The 16,595-nt window shown below is 39.3% G+C and overlaps 1 protein-coding gene across 1 annotated transcript in view; it reads right to left on the reverse strand.

Moving 5' to 3' along the window:
• Positions 1-16,595, reverse strand: part of LIMCH1 (LIM and calponin homology domains 1) — a 188,985-nt gene that overhangs the window by 104,376 nt on the left and 68,014 nt on the right. Inside the window, exons 2-3 of the mRNA XM_061346178.1 lie at positions 13,657-13,727; positions 1,240-1,309 (exon numbers count right to left, since the gene is read on the reverse strand). Of these exons, the coding sequence (XP_061202162.1) occupies positions 1,240-1,309; positions 13,657-13,727 (141 nt within the window). The remainder of the gene's footprint in view (positions 1-1,239; positions 1,310-13,656; positions 13,728-16,595) is intronic.

Consider the following 16,595-nt stretch of genomic DNA (forward strand, 5'->3'; position numbering starts at 1 on the left):
ATATGAATAAGAAAAAACCCAATGTAATTGAATATTATCCTCTTTAAACAGTCATAACAAAAATTGAGTCTTTCCTGAAAGGGAGCCAAGGAAAAGAAAACTGCACTACTGGTATCTTTCGCAGCTGTTTATGTCAAATATTCATTTTAAATAAGACTGTGTAGGAATAAAACTAGATGGGTTTTAAAGGCAAAACAAAGGCTCATAAAGAAACTTTGGAGAAAGGATGGTGGGGATCACAACTTAAATCCTAATACTCTACTATTCAGACAGAAATATGCCTGTCAATCTACAGGGTTGGATAGCCTTAAAGGCTATGTAATAACATTACAGAACCAATTAAAAAATGAAAGGCTATGTAATAACATTACAGAACCAATTAAAAAATGAATGTAACAAGGTTTCTAATACACTGAAACATTTTAATGTGGTTCATATAAAGGAACATTAACCTCAGCTATCAGCAAGTACACTCTGAATCTTACACAACTAAACTACAATGTCAGTAATGCCCAAACAGGAAGGAGCCATGTATGTGAGTATATCATTAGTCTAAATTGAGAATGACCACCTTCCACATGCTCAAGGGTACTTTTCTTCCCAGCCACATCATAAGGGAAAATCAATACAGCCATATTTCTACATGGCTAACCCTGTTAGACCAAATGCCTGCTGACACCCCCACCTTCCTCCCAGCGGCAGGCACAGGAATGTGCTACCCCTTGAGATGACCTCCTGAGCACCCGGCGCCACTGAGAGCCCACGGGCTGTCAGCACGTCCTCTGTGGTCTTCCTTGCTTATAACAGATTTTAGCCAACTTTTACTCTGCCCTTAAAGTCAACATAAACCAGTTCCCTAGACAGTCCTGCAATGAATGTTATCTGCAGACTGTGGTATTTTGGGGAAAGAGAAAATGAGACAAAATATACAAGAAGTTTTCTTTTAAAAAAATATCTTTTTGTGGCTCCTAACACACTTTCCAGTCTTTCTAAAGCTATCACCACAACTGGGAGATGACATATAACCAAGAAAACCTCTAAAAATACTCTCTTGAACACTGCCCTCTTCTGAAAAAAAGACTGGCAAGTTCTAAGGTGACTACACAGAGATTTCAGAGGGACTGAGTTTAGTAGGTTAGAAGAATTCGTATTACAAAAATAATTGCTATGTGAATTACACAGTCAATAAAATCAAGGTGCAAAAGAATCACTGAAAGATTTTTCATTTTATATACTTACCAAACCTGCAATGGGGGTCGGTAGTCTATTGATCTTTTTTACCAATCCTGGCTTTATTGCATTCAGCAACCTGTTACAAGAAAGGAGTATTTATGAGCGGCAAGTCAGAAAATCTAAATTATCAAACACTTGTCCCAGCACATAAGGATTACAATGTGTCTGGAAAGGAAGATTCTCCCCTTTCTCCCCTCTTGAAAACACATGTGCACCCAAAGTTCTCCCACTGAAATGAAGAAAGACTAGGAGGAAAAATACCCATAGTACAGTGCCTCAGCAATATTTATTTTCTATCCTAGGTTGATCTAAATCACACCAGTCTTGACAGGCTCTGGGTGAATTGTCACATAAGTCTGACGCCGTTGCCTAGAGGCAGGTCATGCCTGTAAGGGCCTGAGAGCAGAAACCCAGAAGGCATCTGGGTATCACAATAGCTTGTAGCTTGGGAAGAACAGTCTTGCAGTTTCTGCACTGCAGGTAGGTGAGAAAAGGCATGTATTTTATGGATGGGTTGTCTAATTTTCTGCAACTGTACTTCAGATTAAATGCCATCCTTGCATATGTTGTTGAGAACAGAGTTCTCCATAAAATATAAATGTAAGAAAACAAATAAGAAGGGAGCCCAAAAAACCCACCTCATCATGAAAAACATCATTAGGCCAGTGATACCCCAGTTGAACACTTTTCAGTGTCCAAAGATTAGCAACTCTCCTAAACACAGTTCCTCACCATCTATGAACATGTTATGAAAAGTGCTGACACTCATTGTTAGAATATTCCAGAAAATTACTAAGCCCCTAAAAGAAGGAAATTTTAATTATAAAATCCTGTTGCAACAAACACTGCTTCTTTACCACCTTTCCCCCAAGAGAAAACCCTTACGCCTTTTATCCAAAGGAAAATTCAACCAGTCCCATACATTGGGAAGGAAGTCTTTAGGTCAAGATTCTCACTTCAAATTCAAGATCTTTGAAGAGAAATAAAGATGTCTATGATAATTTAATACTCTTTAGAAACAAGAACAGCCACTATGGAAAAGAGCAATCTCTCTTTGTGCTGACACTGTCTCCATTCAAGAACTGACTCTTCTGGCAGCTTACTGCAGTGGTAAAATGATTAATATTTAATATTTGAGAAGTCTGGCTGAGAGGTTTATCCTACCTAAAAGAATATTCCTTTCAGCTAAAAACCAACAGTCTGTGATTGTTTCCAGCTCCCTACTTCTGAGCTAAGATAACATAAGGCATGCCACTCGTACAGGCTCCACCAAGAGTAATCTCTCCATAGTATCACGTTATTTACTGCTGGATTCCTTCTTAGGACTGTGGCATTTTGTAAGCTCGTTAAGGAGCCCATCCCTCCAAGGGGTGGACACCTGGCTTTGTTAACACTGAAATGATCATCCAGAACAGTCTACAGGTTGGGTTTCTGCAATCTCTTGGAGAGAACAGGGGAGCAGAAGGGGAGATGCTATTCTAAGTGTTCTCTACGACCACAGTTAATGAAGCTTCTCTTCAACTTGTCCTGAATTGTACTTGTGTTATTACACACTCGGAGTCCCTGTATCTTCAACACCACCATAATTGGGAGTGGCAACAAACCCAATGGGAATGGCATTGTTTTGGTGTTTCAGGTATTTCCTTCATCTTGCAGTTAAAAACTCTGGAACCCTGGAATTGCTGTACTAGTCCTACCTTCTGCTTATGGTAGAATCTAACGCTATTATGTCCTAAAAACAAATGACGAAAGAACGTACTATTATACACAAACAATTCACTTTTTGTACAAGATGGCAAGAAAAAAACCTCACATCTCCCTTCCTATAACCTGCAACTTTATTTCATGGATGGAAAACAAATATTACTTCTTTTCCCCCAAAATGCACTAACCTTTTATCCTTGCACAGCAACAACCTTATAGAACTATTCTTTTCCATTTAGCCACCGCAACAGGCAACTTAAGATTTTTGTTTACCTTTTTTTTTGGCATTTTTGTTGTGGGTTTTTTTTGTTTGTTTGTTTTTGTTTTTTGTTTTTTGTTTGGTTGGTTGGGTTTTTTTTTGTTTTTTTTTTTTTTTTTTTTAGTCAGAGCACTTCTTACCAAATACTGTAGGTCTGCTTTGATTTCAATCATCTATATGCTTACTCTTTTCAGGAACAAAAGGATATATCAGCTAAGCATCTCATTTTCTTTATTACTCAAACGGGAATATATCAGGCAGCTTAGCAAATACTGCAGGTCAAGATCAAAAGACACACACAATAACAGAAGTAAAATAAAGAGGTCTTAATGGAAACATCAAATACCAAAGCCGATTCTAAATAAATCTCCAAAATGGCTTGCACAGGCTTCCCTGTGAAATATGGGAAAAGGACAAAATGAGAGGAAGGAAAGGAGTAGGGAATAAACAACATTTTAGATTACTAGTTGGAGTCTGAAGAGGGAGGAAATGGGATGGGGCAAGATGGAAAAGCCTGAGGAAGAAAGGCCTCTATTATTAAAATGTTTACCTCCTGTTGGAAATATCTCTAAACAGTCTGGCACCAAAACCCCCAGGACTTGCTCACTGCAGAATGTGCCAAAGAGAGATTTCTTCCAGAGCTGCTTCTGATGTATCGCCTGATCTACAGCAACAGCCCAGATGCCATACTGAGTGGCTTAAGCTTACTCTGCCACCAACCTGGCTGAGAAGCCACGCTGTTTATGCAGATGGTCTCAACGATCACCTTCACTCACACAATTACTATCCCTTCCTGCTTCTCGGAAAAGCAAATGAATGCACCACCTCCTATGTACGTCAATATACACACAACAAAATTGTCTATGCCGATTTAGACTCATAGAGAGCATCTATCTTGATATGTTAAGTCTTGTGAGCTCTGACAGATTTTTGTTGAAATACGGGCAAAAAAAACCCTGCTATTTTACACCAGGACCTGGTGCTACAGCCCAGGGGCAAAGTCTGTATGGAAGAAAACGCTAACCCACACCTTCCCCTGGCACTCCCCCACAACTGCAGTCCCATGCTCTGCCAATCCTTCCTGGCCCCAGCCATGTCGCAGGTTAAAAACTGATAACTTAAACCATCAGAAATCTTGCTGAATGGATCATTCTAGGACACTAAATTAAATCTTTAAAATATATTTAAAAATATAGTTATATTGCAGCCATCCCTGAGAAAGGTATGAAAAACACAATGGCAATACAAGTGTTAGAGGAGCAACACAGAACCCATCAGCTTCTTCATTAGCTGAAAAACACACACATTGTTCAGTGCTTTATTTTCACAACATTCACAAGTTAACCATATCACCTTGGTACCCGGTCACAGAGGGCAGCCTTGCTACAACATACAATTGAGGTCCCATACCCAAATCACTTTAGACAAGTTATTTTCATTCTTGCAGCAGGAAGACACTTGAAGGCACTTGCTCAAAAAACGTATCTAGTTGATAGCATATTAAGATTCTCTATCTGATCTGTCTGGCCAGTTTAGCAATACTGATCAGTCTAAGGAAGGTACTAAGGTCCCAACTGGCAGGTTCAGACAGAGGGCTGAAGCACAGCAGGTCCCGAGTTGAACTGAGTACCCACCAGTTGCAAGCCCAGATTTTCCCAAGCACAAATCTAGCTATTTTTTTTCTTACATTTGTGTTGTTCAGACATAGAAAATCCTCAAGCAGATGTGCATCTTCCCAAAAACAAAACCTTTGCATCACTATGTACCACATTCTGCCATGCCAAGGTTGGTAAGCTACTGTATAAATGGTCAGAGTGTGGAACTGTCAAAGTTACAACAGAAATGTTGGTTTTGGTGGGGTTTTTTGTTTGCTTGGAAATTTTGTGGGGTACTATTTTTCATACTTCTGCATCTAGGAAAACAGATGGCAATGGAACAAGTCCAACTAAGCAGTCCTGAGAGATAGCAAAACGGTATGACGTTAAATCTTCATTATTTTATCCTTTTTCCATCCCCTTTAGTAAGATACTGCTAATTTAAGGTCTCATTCCACAAGATAAGGGAATTTTGGTTGAAATAAACCATAAAACAATGTCTTTCTATACCGTTTTCAAAAGGAGACATAGGAACATTCCTCAGGCTTGATTTTTTTTTGGTAGCTGAGGTTTGGTGACCAGCAGACATTTTAGAAATGACTGGCAAAACAAACTTAGGGAGAACTTGGGGAAACTTCAGCATTCAGCCAACTTGCTTCTCGCAAAAGTCATTCTGGAGTATTAACAGTTACTTACACAATAAGTAAAATGACACAGGGAGGAAAAAAGAACAGAAATATAAAGACTAATATTTCTATTGAGCCTTTTGGGTACCTGATATTACCAGAGTTTCACTGCCATGACCAGAGGGAAGAAATTATTATGAAATCTCAAGGAACTTTTTAACAGTAAAAGAAGTAAAGACATGACAAAAAGAAATACAGTTAAAATAGTTCTTAGAGGAAATTAAATCAAAATATGATGAAGGAAAAAAAAACCCAAACAACAAACCAACAATACCAAACACTCAAAAGATAATAATCCAAGCCAAGATAAAATAAAGTCTCTTCAGGCTCCATCCATAACACTTGAGTCTCTGTACAAGACCTGAACTATTCTCTAGACCCTTTAAACACGCTCTGCTGGGATTTCTGCCCACCACCCCTAGTACGTATACACCTGTCCTGACTCAGGACAACATTCTGTTCTTCACTTCCTGAAGTCCTCCTGTCAATTTCAGTCCAACATCTACACAGCCATCCTGCCTTTCCCCTGCACCCGGTGCTGGCTTGGATTCTTCTGTAGTTAGCAGTTAAATGAAGCACAGTAAGACACTGCATAGAAGCTAAAACCTTACAGCTGCCTTACCTTATGGAAATCGCAGGACAAAATGCAAGTGAAAAGATGCTCCATCCCCACTCACAGGGAGAAGCTAAGTCATTTCCTGCCCCCAATGAAAACCAGCTCTGGTAGGTATGCTCTATTTGGTGCTGTCCCCAAGGCTTGGCATTTGAAGAGATAAGGTATCTCCACAGCAGGGCAGACAAGCTGAAATCAGTACTAGCGCTGTCTGACTAACTTATTAGACCTTCCTGGGGTTATTCATCACCAGTTAAGAATTTGAAAAACTTTTGCCAGGAAAAGAAGGCGTTTCAGGCAACAGCTGATAACAGATCTAATGAAAAGCACCAAGACAACTGCCCAAGAAATTCTTGCAAGAAAGCGTCAGTTAAGAAAATACTCCGAGTATGGCTGCTAAAACCCAGCCTCCAAAAAGCCCTTGTTTCTAAGAGGAAATGGAAGAGAAGCACTTTCAGAAAATAAGCTTCAGAAATGGAAAAAAAAGAAAGGGTGATGTGTGCTCACAGACCAATCCAAGCTGGAGGGATGGGTGTCCAACAGAGTTCTTTGCTCAAATAACAGATCATATTCCAAAAAAGAAAAGCTGACTAATGACCTGATCTTAAAGTAAAAGGGCATTTCATATTTGAGAGTTCAGGAAATTCTATCCACAGTAAACCTCAATGGAGACATTTCTTTTTTAAATTAAGTTTTACAGATTCACATTCTTACAAGAAGCTTTTCAGCACTTGATAATTATTAAGCCAGACAGCAGCAGCATCCACATATTTTAAACTCATGCTCTGGTGGCAGCTCCAAAATGCCCCCAAATATTGTGAAGGAGAGAAAAATCCACTATTAGTTTTAAAGATTAACAAATCGCATTGAAACAGCAGGCACTGAAAATTCCAAATATTTTGTTGCAAAGGAAGTAGTAACGAATTTTCAAAATATAGAGGTCACAAAAACATTTTTGGGAAAACATTCTTCAGGGCTTGCTAATGATGCCCCTGACACTATTTATTTAGGATCAGATGAACAAGGTGCTTTTCTAACAAGGAGGACAGAACTGTGTCCCACAAAGGGCTTATAAGTAAAAGGTGAATAAAGAACTATGCAAATACGTAGCACTGAGAAGACAAGTATGCCAAACACAGAACAGCACGGATCTTACTCTGACAAAGACTAAAACTATGAAGAACACAGAGGCCTTGCAGAACAGCTCAAGAAAGGGAATCAGGAAGACTGTGTATAAATCGCTTTTGAAGCAATTGATACAGAACCTACCACTGTAACAACCAACGCGAACACCTACAGGTTTGCAATTCACACACAGTTTTACACTGAGTAACAGTGGCCATGGATAATTGTCCAAAATACATAGCCAATATAACATACACTGTTGGAAAGCTGAAACCTCTCACAGGATTACCTTGCTTTGCACATGAGCAGCACTCCATTTGAATGGGTCAGTGTTCCACGATCTCTTGCCCTGTCAATTAATCAAGCTGCACTGAAGAAACTACTATTTAGTCTGCTGAGATGCATATTATTTTAACATAAATACAAAGACAGGCCATTCTGGCTGTACTCAAGCATGCCCTTCAGTGCTATTCTCCTCATACACACAGCTGAGCATTACCGTTTATGTTACACCTCTGACCCCTCAACTAAACCGTACTAATAAATAGCTTTTCATTATAACATGGCAATAAAACTTAAAGATTAAAACCTCCGGATTCATACAAAACTGTTTCAGATGTCCTCACATGAACCTAAATCTTAATGCTTAATGAGCCTTGGGGCCCGCTCCTCTAAACTGGAGACATGCCAAATCCAAGATGCTGATAACATTTTGGCTTTACAATGCAGTGCCTGAAAAACACAGAACACCAATCCCTTCTCACCTCAAGGCATGGGTCACATTCAAAACTTCAAGTATGCCTATGAAACTCAAATACCTTCTTAGTTTCCAGGAACAGGAAATTCAAGCAAAAGCTTAATTAAGCATAAGGCCTGGGCATCCACTAACTGCTCCAGTGAGCTATCTGGCAAGACAAGAATCTCTGCACTGTACACTATACAGCCAAGTGCTGAACTGATGCCAAGCCTATGCCACTGACAGACAAGCAGAATAACATATCTGCAAAATCCTGCAATCCACAAAGATGACTGAGTATTTGTTTTCCCCTGCCAGGTCTCCATAAGTGGCATGGCAATTTCACATAAGTGACATTAATTTGCAAGAAAAACTGGATTTTTAAACAACCAAACAACTGAAACATGATATATACAGTGAGAACTGTTCTCCATAGGTTGCAGTACCACTGACTCAGAAGACAGTGTTTTACTATTGCATAGCATTACACTTGCACTGATCTGGCACATACCCAACCCTGCTGAAAACAGCATTCATGTCAGCCCAAAGCTTGGTCAGATGTACTAGAACCATAATGCAAGCCCAAAGAAACTCTGCTCTCTGAGAAAAAGCAGCTCATTCATCACCAGTGACATGGAGAACACAAGCTAAGGAGATTTCTTATTTATAGAAGAAAATTGTTCTCATGACAGAGTAAATTATAAAATCCATTAAGTAATTCTTGATCATAGTCACTTTCAGCTCACTCAGATTTATAGCCTCACTTAATTATTTTTAAAATACTATTAATCTATGTGCATGACTAACTTACAGCTTTTTTTCTTTTATTTAAAAGTAAAACCTAAATACTTCCTTGTAGTTTTTAAGAACATATATTCCTAACATGCCCGCCTGAAGGGAACTGCCGTTCCTAGATATTGTCCTACACGAGAAAAAGTATAAAACTTTGCCCTTAATTCACTGTGCAAGCCCAATTTTGCCAAGATTACTTAAAAGCAGTAAAATACCTTCCTATCTGCTCTTTCAAAAAATAACAAAAAAAAAAAGAGTCAAAGAATCCTGGTTTCAAAAGTATGCATAGTTTCTGCATATCTAACTAAGCTACAAAACACCATGTGCTAATACACAAAATAAGTATCACTAAGAAACAAAGAAAGGTTTGGGAAAACGCTCATAAATTGGTATACAGAACTGTATATGCAAGTGGCATCCATCTTTAATGGATCCACATACAGTAATTCCTCTTTTATATGTTTATGCCATGACTTCTCAAGGTATGCAGCTAAATATTCATTAAAACTTTCATGCTTCAGAAAAAAAAAAAGATTTATTATGCCTGCATTTACTGCTAAAAGTTGATTTATATACATCTATAAAACAGACACAGAGCTAAACTGTTCTACATATGGTACCCAAGGTATTACATGCAATCATGACACTGTTGGACTCCACTGCAGAGCCAAATCATTTCTATTGATATCTAAATCTGAGTTCAGTTTGAGTTTGTTATTTAAGATCCTTTGTCCAGGATACATGTCCCAGTTGTTACTGTTGTTGTTACTCTCCCTTACAGTTAAGTCCTATTCCTGACATTAGAATCTCATTACCACTGATACAAACTCTCAGGATTCTTGGAATCCTAGTACTGGTTGATTCCAGAGAAAGCTTGAGAGAAAATACGATCCCAACTGCATGTCAGAAATGCTTACAGATGCATTGAATATATTATTAACCCTTTGATATGACTTGGATAGTCATAACAAAAAGAATAAATAACTTGGATTTTCCAAGTCTCACATTCACACAGAGACGCCCCTAACTGCTGACTGACCAGTATGAAAGAAGGAATCCTGCAGTAGTGGAGCTGGGCAAGGGGAGGTGGATGTCAAGGAGAATGCAAAAGAGCTGCTCACTTAAAAACACACTTGCAAGAATATTAGAGCAGTAACAATGGGGCAAGGTTGCAGAAAGATGTATGCATTTTTGTCTTCATGTAGTAATTTTTAAACTTATTAATAGCAATTGTTGCATGGTTAGAAATAAACACAACTTCAGCTTCCTTATCTGCTGTTTCAGAACTACTCAAATCAGGGGGCGAGTGGATGGAGACAGCAGATACTTTTTCTTTTGCAGTCAACCTTCATTCAGATGCCTGAATCCACAGAACAGGAACACACAAGCGCTGCAACAACCAAATCTAATTTATTCCTGATTAATCCTCTAGCTTCTCATAATATCTGGGTCAAACCTAAATGTTAAAACTATGTAACAAGAAAAAAACAAAACAAAAGAAAACAAAGCCCCACAAAACACAGAATGTGCTGGAACGGAAAATCAGGATTTCTACTGATATTTCCTGATACTGGTGTTGTATTCCTCCCTCATACAGTTTTCCACAATGACCCCAGAAGGGCATATTTGCCCACCCATGCAGAAGCATAGCCAGGAAACTCCTCAGGCTTTGCATATGTGAATTTAATACACAAAGCAAGAACAGAACAAGAATTCCCTTTGCCTAGCTATTATGCTGCTTACTGAAATCACCATCTGGACTGATGTCAGAGAGCTATGCTAAAAAGCCATGAACTCATTTCAGACAAACACAAGTCATTGTCATTGGCCTCTCAGCACAGCTGGGTGTCAGGGCAACTACAAAAGTGGGCTTTCAAACATCCAGAAAGAAGGAAGGGCTTGTGTTACTCTCAGCTGTCAGCTTGCCACTTCAGGGCAGCCTGCATCGTTTAAATATGCTCCTCAGCTCCTGAGTTGAGTGCATCAGGCTATAAAAAGTATCATGAGGCCAGACTGAGATGTCAGCCACAGCAAAAGCACTACCAGAGAGACAGGTACAAGGCTTGTAGGTGTCTGTGGCTAGCACACTCGTGCAGGGCTGGTGGTTCATAACATGTCCATTCCAACAGTTCAAGCTTTGGGCATCACAGTTTTATTAGCTTTCATTTATTAAGATATCTGGATAGTTGCTAGACAGAAATGAATCATTTATAACCACTGCAGTGGTGTCTGCCAAAGTTTTCAGGCTGTGTAGGCCACAGACATAAAGATTGTACAAAAGGCTTCCGCCTGTTGCTCTAGCAATAATCCTGCTCTAGACACAGATAAAACACCATTTTGCGCGTGGCTAGTCTGACTGGTTGGGGAACGGGCTCTGGCATGGTGGCTATCCTACTTCCCTTCCTCAAAATACCTGCAAAGTCAGAAAGTAGCTTGAGAAACTTCTGGGACATTCAATGCATACTGGCTGTGTCCCTGCTCCTCACATCAGCTTCTAGTCGTCTAGCTGCTGGGATCCCTCAGAACCTGAGCTTGCTTTTAGCCCTCACCACAAAATCCAACAGGCAAGGAAAACACTGAAACTGCCATGTGGAAGTAGGGAGCACTTCACACTCACATCACCCACACAACTGTCTGGATACAAGCTGACAGTTAATGGCACTAGCACCGACTACTGTCCTATGGAGATAAACTGAGGCAAGTTTAGCTCTTCCCTAAAATTTCAACAGATAAATCAGGTAAACCAGAACAGAAGCAATTAATTCTTTCATCTGCAGAAACCTAAGAGGGATACAATTTCTTTCTTGAACTCTGCAGCTTATCAAGAGATTTTGAGACCAGGTTTTCATCTATTTGTTGAGGTCAGCTGCGATGAAAGCTCAGCAGATTGGAAGGAGGTCAAGATAAAGCTTGAATACTACTAGAATTTGTTCATGAGGTACCCAGGTAGATGTCTGATAAGCCAGAAAATTCCTGTCTAGAAAGACAATATTGCCTGTAGCAGCTTTACTGGCATCTCTTCATTATGCGACAGATAAAAAATTAACTATCAGTGCTTCACTTGCCAAATCCTGTACTTTTTGAAGATACATTACAAGTTCTCAGTGTTACACCCCAAATTTCTGTTGAGTTCTTTATTTTACAGGGGTCTTGGAACATTTTATTGTTGGCCTTATAATTTGTTCATCATCCGAAAGCCAAACCAGAAGTCCAAATTGGTAGCTCCTTGGTTAATGCTCTGTAGACTAAAAGAGTTTTATCCACTAACCACAGCTATCAGGAGCTGGATGCAATTCCAACATCATGGCCTCTCAGATTTGAGGTTGAGGAAGCAGATCCTTTCAAACTGATTTGCACTGATCCACAGATAGTAAACAAGAACAAGCAATTTGCCCAACATCACAGAACAACTTAGTAGTATAACCAAGTTTTGTCCCTTGACCTGCTTATTACTGGAGCTCTCAGTCTCCTAAGAAATACATATTTATTCATTTAATTAGCAAAACATTAGTTAGTTAAGCTTTCCATCTTAAAGATTTACAGCATTAAAGTTAGACTACCACTGCTTACTTACAGGTAAGATTACAATCTAATCTTGAAATACACATCCCTTACTTTTCATGCAATGCAATTCAACCTTAACTTTTAAAGAGCACTGTGAAGTGATTCAGCACACTGCACTTCCCTTGACCAGTCAGAAGAGATCTTGTGCAAGAGGCAACCCTTAAATACAAAGGGGTAAACTACATGCTCCTTCCGAGTTACACAACTTTTGATCAACAGTAACAACTGCTTCCCTTGCCCCAAAGCTACTCCTCAGCAAAGACATGCAAACTACACCATATCATTTCCTTTCCTGCATATTTTTTCCCCTTTAACAGATAAAGTTCAAGTTGCCTGATTAATGACACCAGTGAGATATACAACACTATTTACACAAGTACGTTTTGAAGCTATCATAAGCTACCTAGAGTTGAGTTACAAGATGTTAGCTCATCTCTACCGCTGAAAACGGTTTCCACATTCCAGTACCTTTCATAGTATAAAACTTAACCAACAGTTTCAATGATCTAGCTAAACATCTCAGGAGATCTCACTTATAAATTTCAATATGCATTCAGTTCTTCACAGGCTTTTTCCTTATGTGCAAAGTCAGCTTTTATCAGCTTTCAGTGACAACCCTGCACACTCAGGCAAAGAATTTGGTCCATACACATTATTCAGATCAGTGGATTCTCCCAAGACTCCTGATGACCTGCCTATGATTTTCAAAGAACTATGGGCATTAGGGAACACTTCCAAATTGCTCTTAAAAGTCACCAGCTTTGGTATCTAAGCCCACAACATGCTTTTGGAAGACTCTCTAAAAACTAGCTGTTAAAACCACAGAGAGAAATGTACAAAAGCAAACTTGTGTCTCTTGTCCAAAAATCACAAAACACATTATTCAAATACACCTTTAGGTAAAGTTTAGAGGATGCCTAACCTTTCCAGGAACTATAAAAGCAGCTGAGTATTGATGGTATTCAGATGGCTAACTCTTGACAGTGTTTGGACCTGGAATTGGTCCAAAACACCTCACTATAGCAGAGATGTCCACAGGCAGGTGTGGAACACCTTTTGCCAATCTGTGGTTAACATGTTTAAATAAAAGGAAACCAAAAAGCAAACATAACTTAACTAAGGAGCTGGGCTGGAGTGAGGGAAGCACTTTGTAAAACCTGTTTTCTTTAAGCCACATTTCAATCCTCGCCATAACAATAGCTATGGCACTGACAGGATGCTGCAGTGAAAGACCTGTGCGCAACATCAAAACTTGCAAAAGGAAACCGACATCTGGACATATGCGCTAAAGTTAATTTCCACTCTAATCAAGATTGTATTCAAGGCTCAAAACTGTAAGTGTTACTTACTCACACAGAAGAATGCCATTTTCTAAACCCGACCGAAAATCTTTGTCACCAAAACTTCTGCCGGTCACTTGCTGCAAAAGAGTAGGGGGAAACAAAAGAGTGACATCTGTTAGAAAGTGTGCTTTACGAGAGCAATTCATAACATTCAGTTAAAGCACCTGCTGCATAGGAAACATCTGAGCTTTACATGCCTTGCCAAAGGATTAAGTCATGTCCATCAACCAGTTTCCTCCTTCCCATTTCGTTGAGGTATTTAACACACGGAACAAAGTACTTTCTCTGGACAGTGCAATTACAGGCTATAACAGAGCTGTATTCTAGAAGTTTAAAGCAAAACCAACAAACCAAAAATGACAATGTAATCTTCAGAGCATTTTAATAACTTCAGTCTATAGTGTTTCGAATTTTAAATCTATTTTGTTTAGACAAATTGTGTAGATTTACTGGGTTTTTTTACCATGTTAAAAATCTTGTACTGGGCTTTTGGCCTTTAACCTATCACCTTTCTACAGTAAGCAAGGGCAATCAGAAGTGCTCACATGAGTAACAGACATTCAGACACATACCACAATACCCCTGCTCATAGTAAATGATATTCCACATCATGAAGTCAACTGTGAGTGTGAATACAAACTCAGTGGAAGCTAAGGTTTGTGTACCTACTCACAGTCTGTCAGGGATGCTTGGAAAAGGAGGTACTTTACAAGTTCTTAAGCCAGTCTGTGTTGCTTAGGGATAGACCATCTAGGAACTGCCTAGGAATCCCAATCTCACCAGAGGGTGCCGAATGCTACAAGCATGACTGAACCCCCATTTATGACTCACTACCATGTTGACAATGGCTTGCCATTCATCCTCAAATCATTCTCAACAGATGACATGTTCAGTTAAAAGAATACTTTTTATTACCACCAACAAATATGTAAAAATAGTTGCTATATTTAGAAAGCACTGAACAGAAACAAAACAAAGCAAAAAAAAAAAAAAAGCCTGCTGGTTTTTAATTGTCCTCCAGGAGGTCTTCTCCTCACCCAGCCAAAACATTTACCGGATGCTTATAGAGTTCTCATGGCTTGTATCCAATCTTTCAGCAAGACCCTTGCTCTGGGCGTTGCTTCCACTATAGAGAATAGTGACCTGGGGACACATCTGTCCTTAAGTCTCTATTTTCTCCTTGCTGTTCCATTCAGATTAAGACCCTTCCCTTCCCAGTTTCCTGTCATAAAGACAGCAATTTATAAAAACTGACAAGTTTGGCACTTTCCCATGGGATTAGCAAATGCACCACCTTCACAAATGCTGGTTATAGTTATGCACAGTCTTGGGCAGAGAACAACACTTTTTTTTTAATTGAAGTGCAAATGCAAAGCTCAAAACCTAACCCCCACTTAATTATAAACCTACTGTGTTTTTTTTTTAATGTGAAGGAACTTCTCCCAGCAAACTGGTATGACAGTGTGCAAACTTTACCACCCCCCGCCATTATTCTGAACAGTGTCTCATAAAGACATCAGGTCACAATCATATTTTATGCAAACGAATTAAGTAGAACAAGGCATACCTCAGAAGAAATCAGATGCAATCAGTGTTAGTGAATGATCTTTAACAATTTTAACTATCTCTAATGATGGCAAATCATCTCTAATCTTGATCTGCTATGACAGAGGGAAATCCTGACAATAAACCCCTTAGCACTTGGGATGAACAGCAGACAGAGCACATCAAAACTGACTTTTCTTTTAATCATAAAGTACAGTAAAGAAAGGAGTAGAAAGAGCTATCTGCTAACAGCCTGATTCATAGGGTTTTTTTTTAATCTATGCAGAAAAAAAAAATTAGAGAAAAATTATTGTAATCTTATTTCGCTCCTCAATATCAAATGTTCCAGCTATGGAAGTCAATCTTCTTATGTGTTTGCTGAACACCCTCATTCACCAGGGAGCAGCACTGAAACTGTTAATGCAATTCAGGTGAGAATCTACTGCCAAAAACTGTTACCTGAGTACCACTGTCTTTACTGTTGATGTAGGAAAGTTTCATACATAATTTCTGGCCACATGAATGAAATCATGAAAAGCAAATGCACAGCTGGAACAACAATGCATCCAGCGAGGGGTACAACAGAAACTGACAGCAGGTGAGGAAAGACAGGGAGGTCCAGGAACAGTGCATGTCTGTTTGTAAAGGAAGTATATGAGGTATGGGAAGGTTGATGCCTGTTCTAGATGACCCAGCTGCACAGGGGGAACATTAATCAGCCACAGGTCTCCTGATTTAACCAATTAAAATGTAAAACAGAAAAAGTGCGACAGAGAAAGAGTAGAAACTAAAAATAAGCATGAAGATAACATTTTAAATGACAAAGATAAATGTATCAGAGGACCAAAAGGAGCAAAAGCTGGGTCCACTTTTTCCAGAGGAAATTAGAGCTCAGTTTCTTGGCATATGCACACACGTACACTCCCTTCTCTGCAGAGGCTGCTTTGGGCCATACCCTCAAGGACAAGTACACCAGGTCCACAGGCCAGCCTCATGTGCACTGCTGAGATAACCTTTGCTCAGCACACAGGGTGGAAGGAATGATCATTTTAAGTGAGCATTTAAAGCCCTGCTTCAAGCAGCAGGATTGGCACTCTTATATGCACAGTGTCCCAAATAGCTAAGTATATACTAAAGTTTGTCCAAACTCATGCTAAAAGGAAAGCAGGTGCATTAGCCATGGCATCACAAAACCACTGCATACATCACAGGACCATGTTCATATTATTGATCTAAGCTGTTCTGTTCCTACTAGCATACCTTCTTCCATGTCTGGAAAAAAAAAAAGCCTCTGGTCTGACTTCCAGATGAAACTCTGAAAACACCAACATACAAGGATTAGAGGGAAGCACTTATAGTGCTTCTACTGAGTTTAATTGGACAAAAGAAAACTGTAGATC

This window comes from Neopsephotus bourkii, unplaced genomic scaffold (assembly GCF_033783945.1).
Source record: "Neopsephotus bourkii isolate Nb327-2 ecotype Australia unplaced genomic scaffold, CSIRO-AGI_Nbou_v1 NB_259, whole genome shotgun sequence".
NCBI lineage: Eukaryota > Metazoa > Chordata > Aves > Psittaciformes > Psittacidae > Neopsephotus > Neopsephotus bourkii.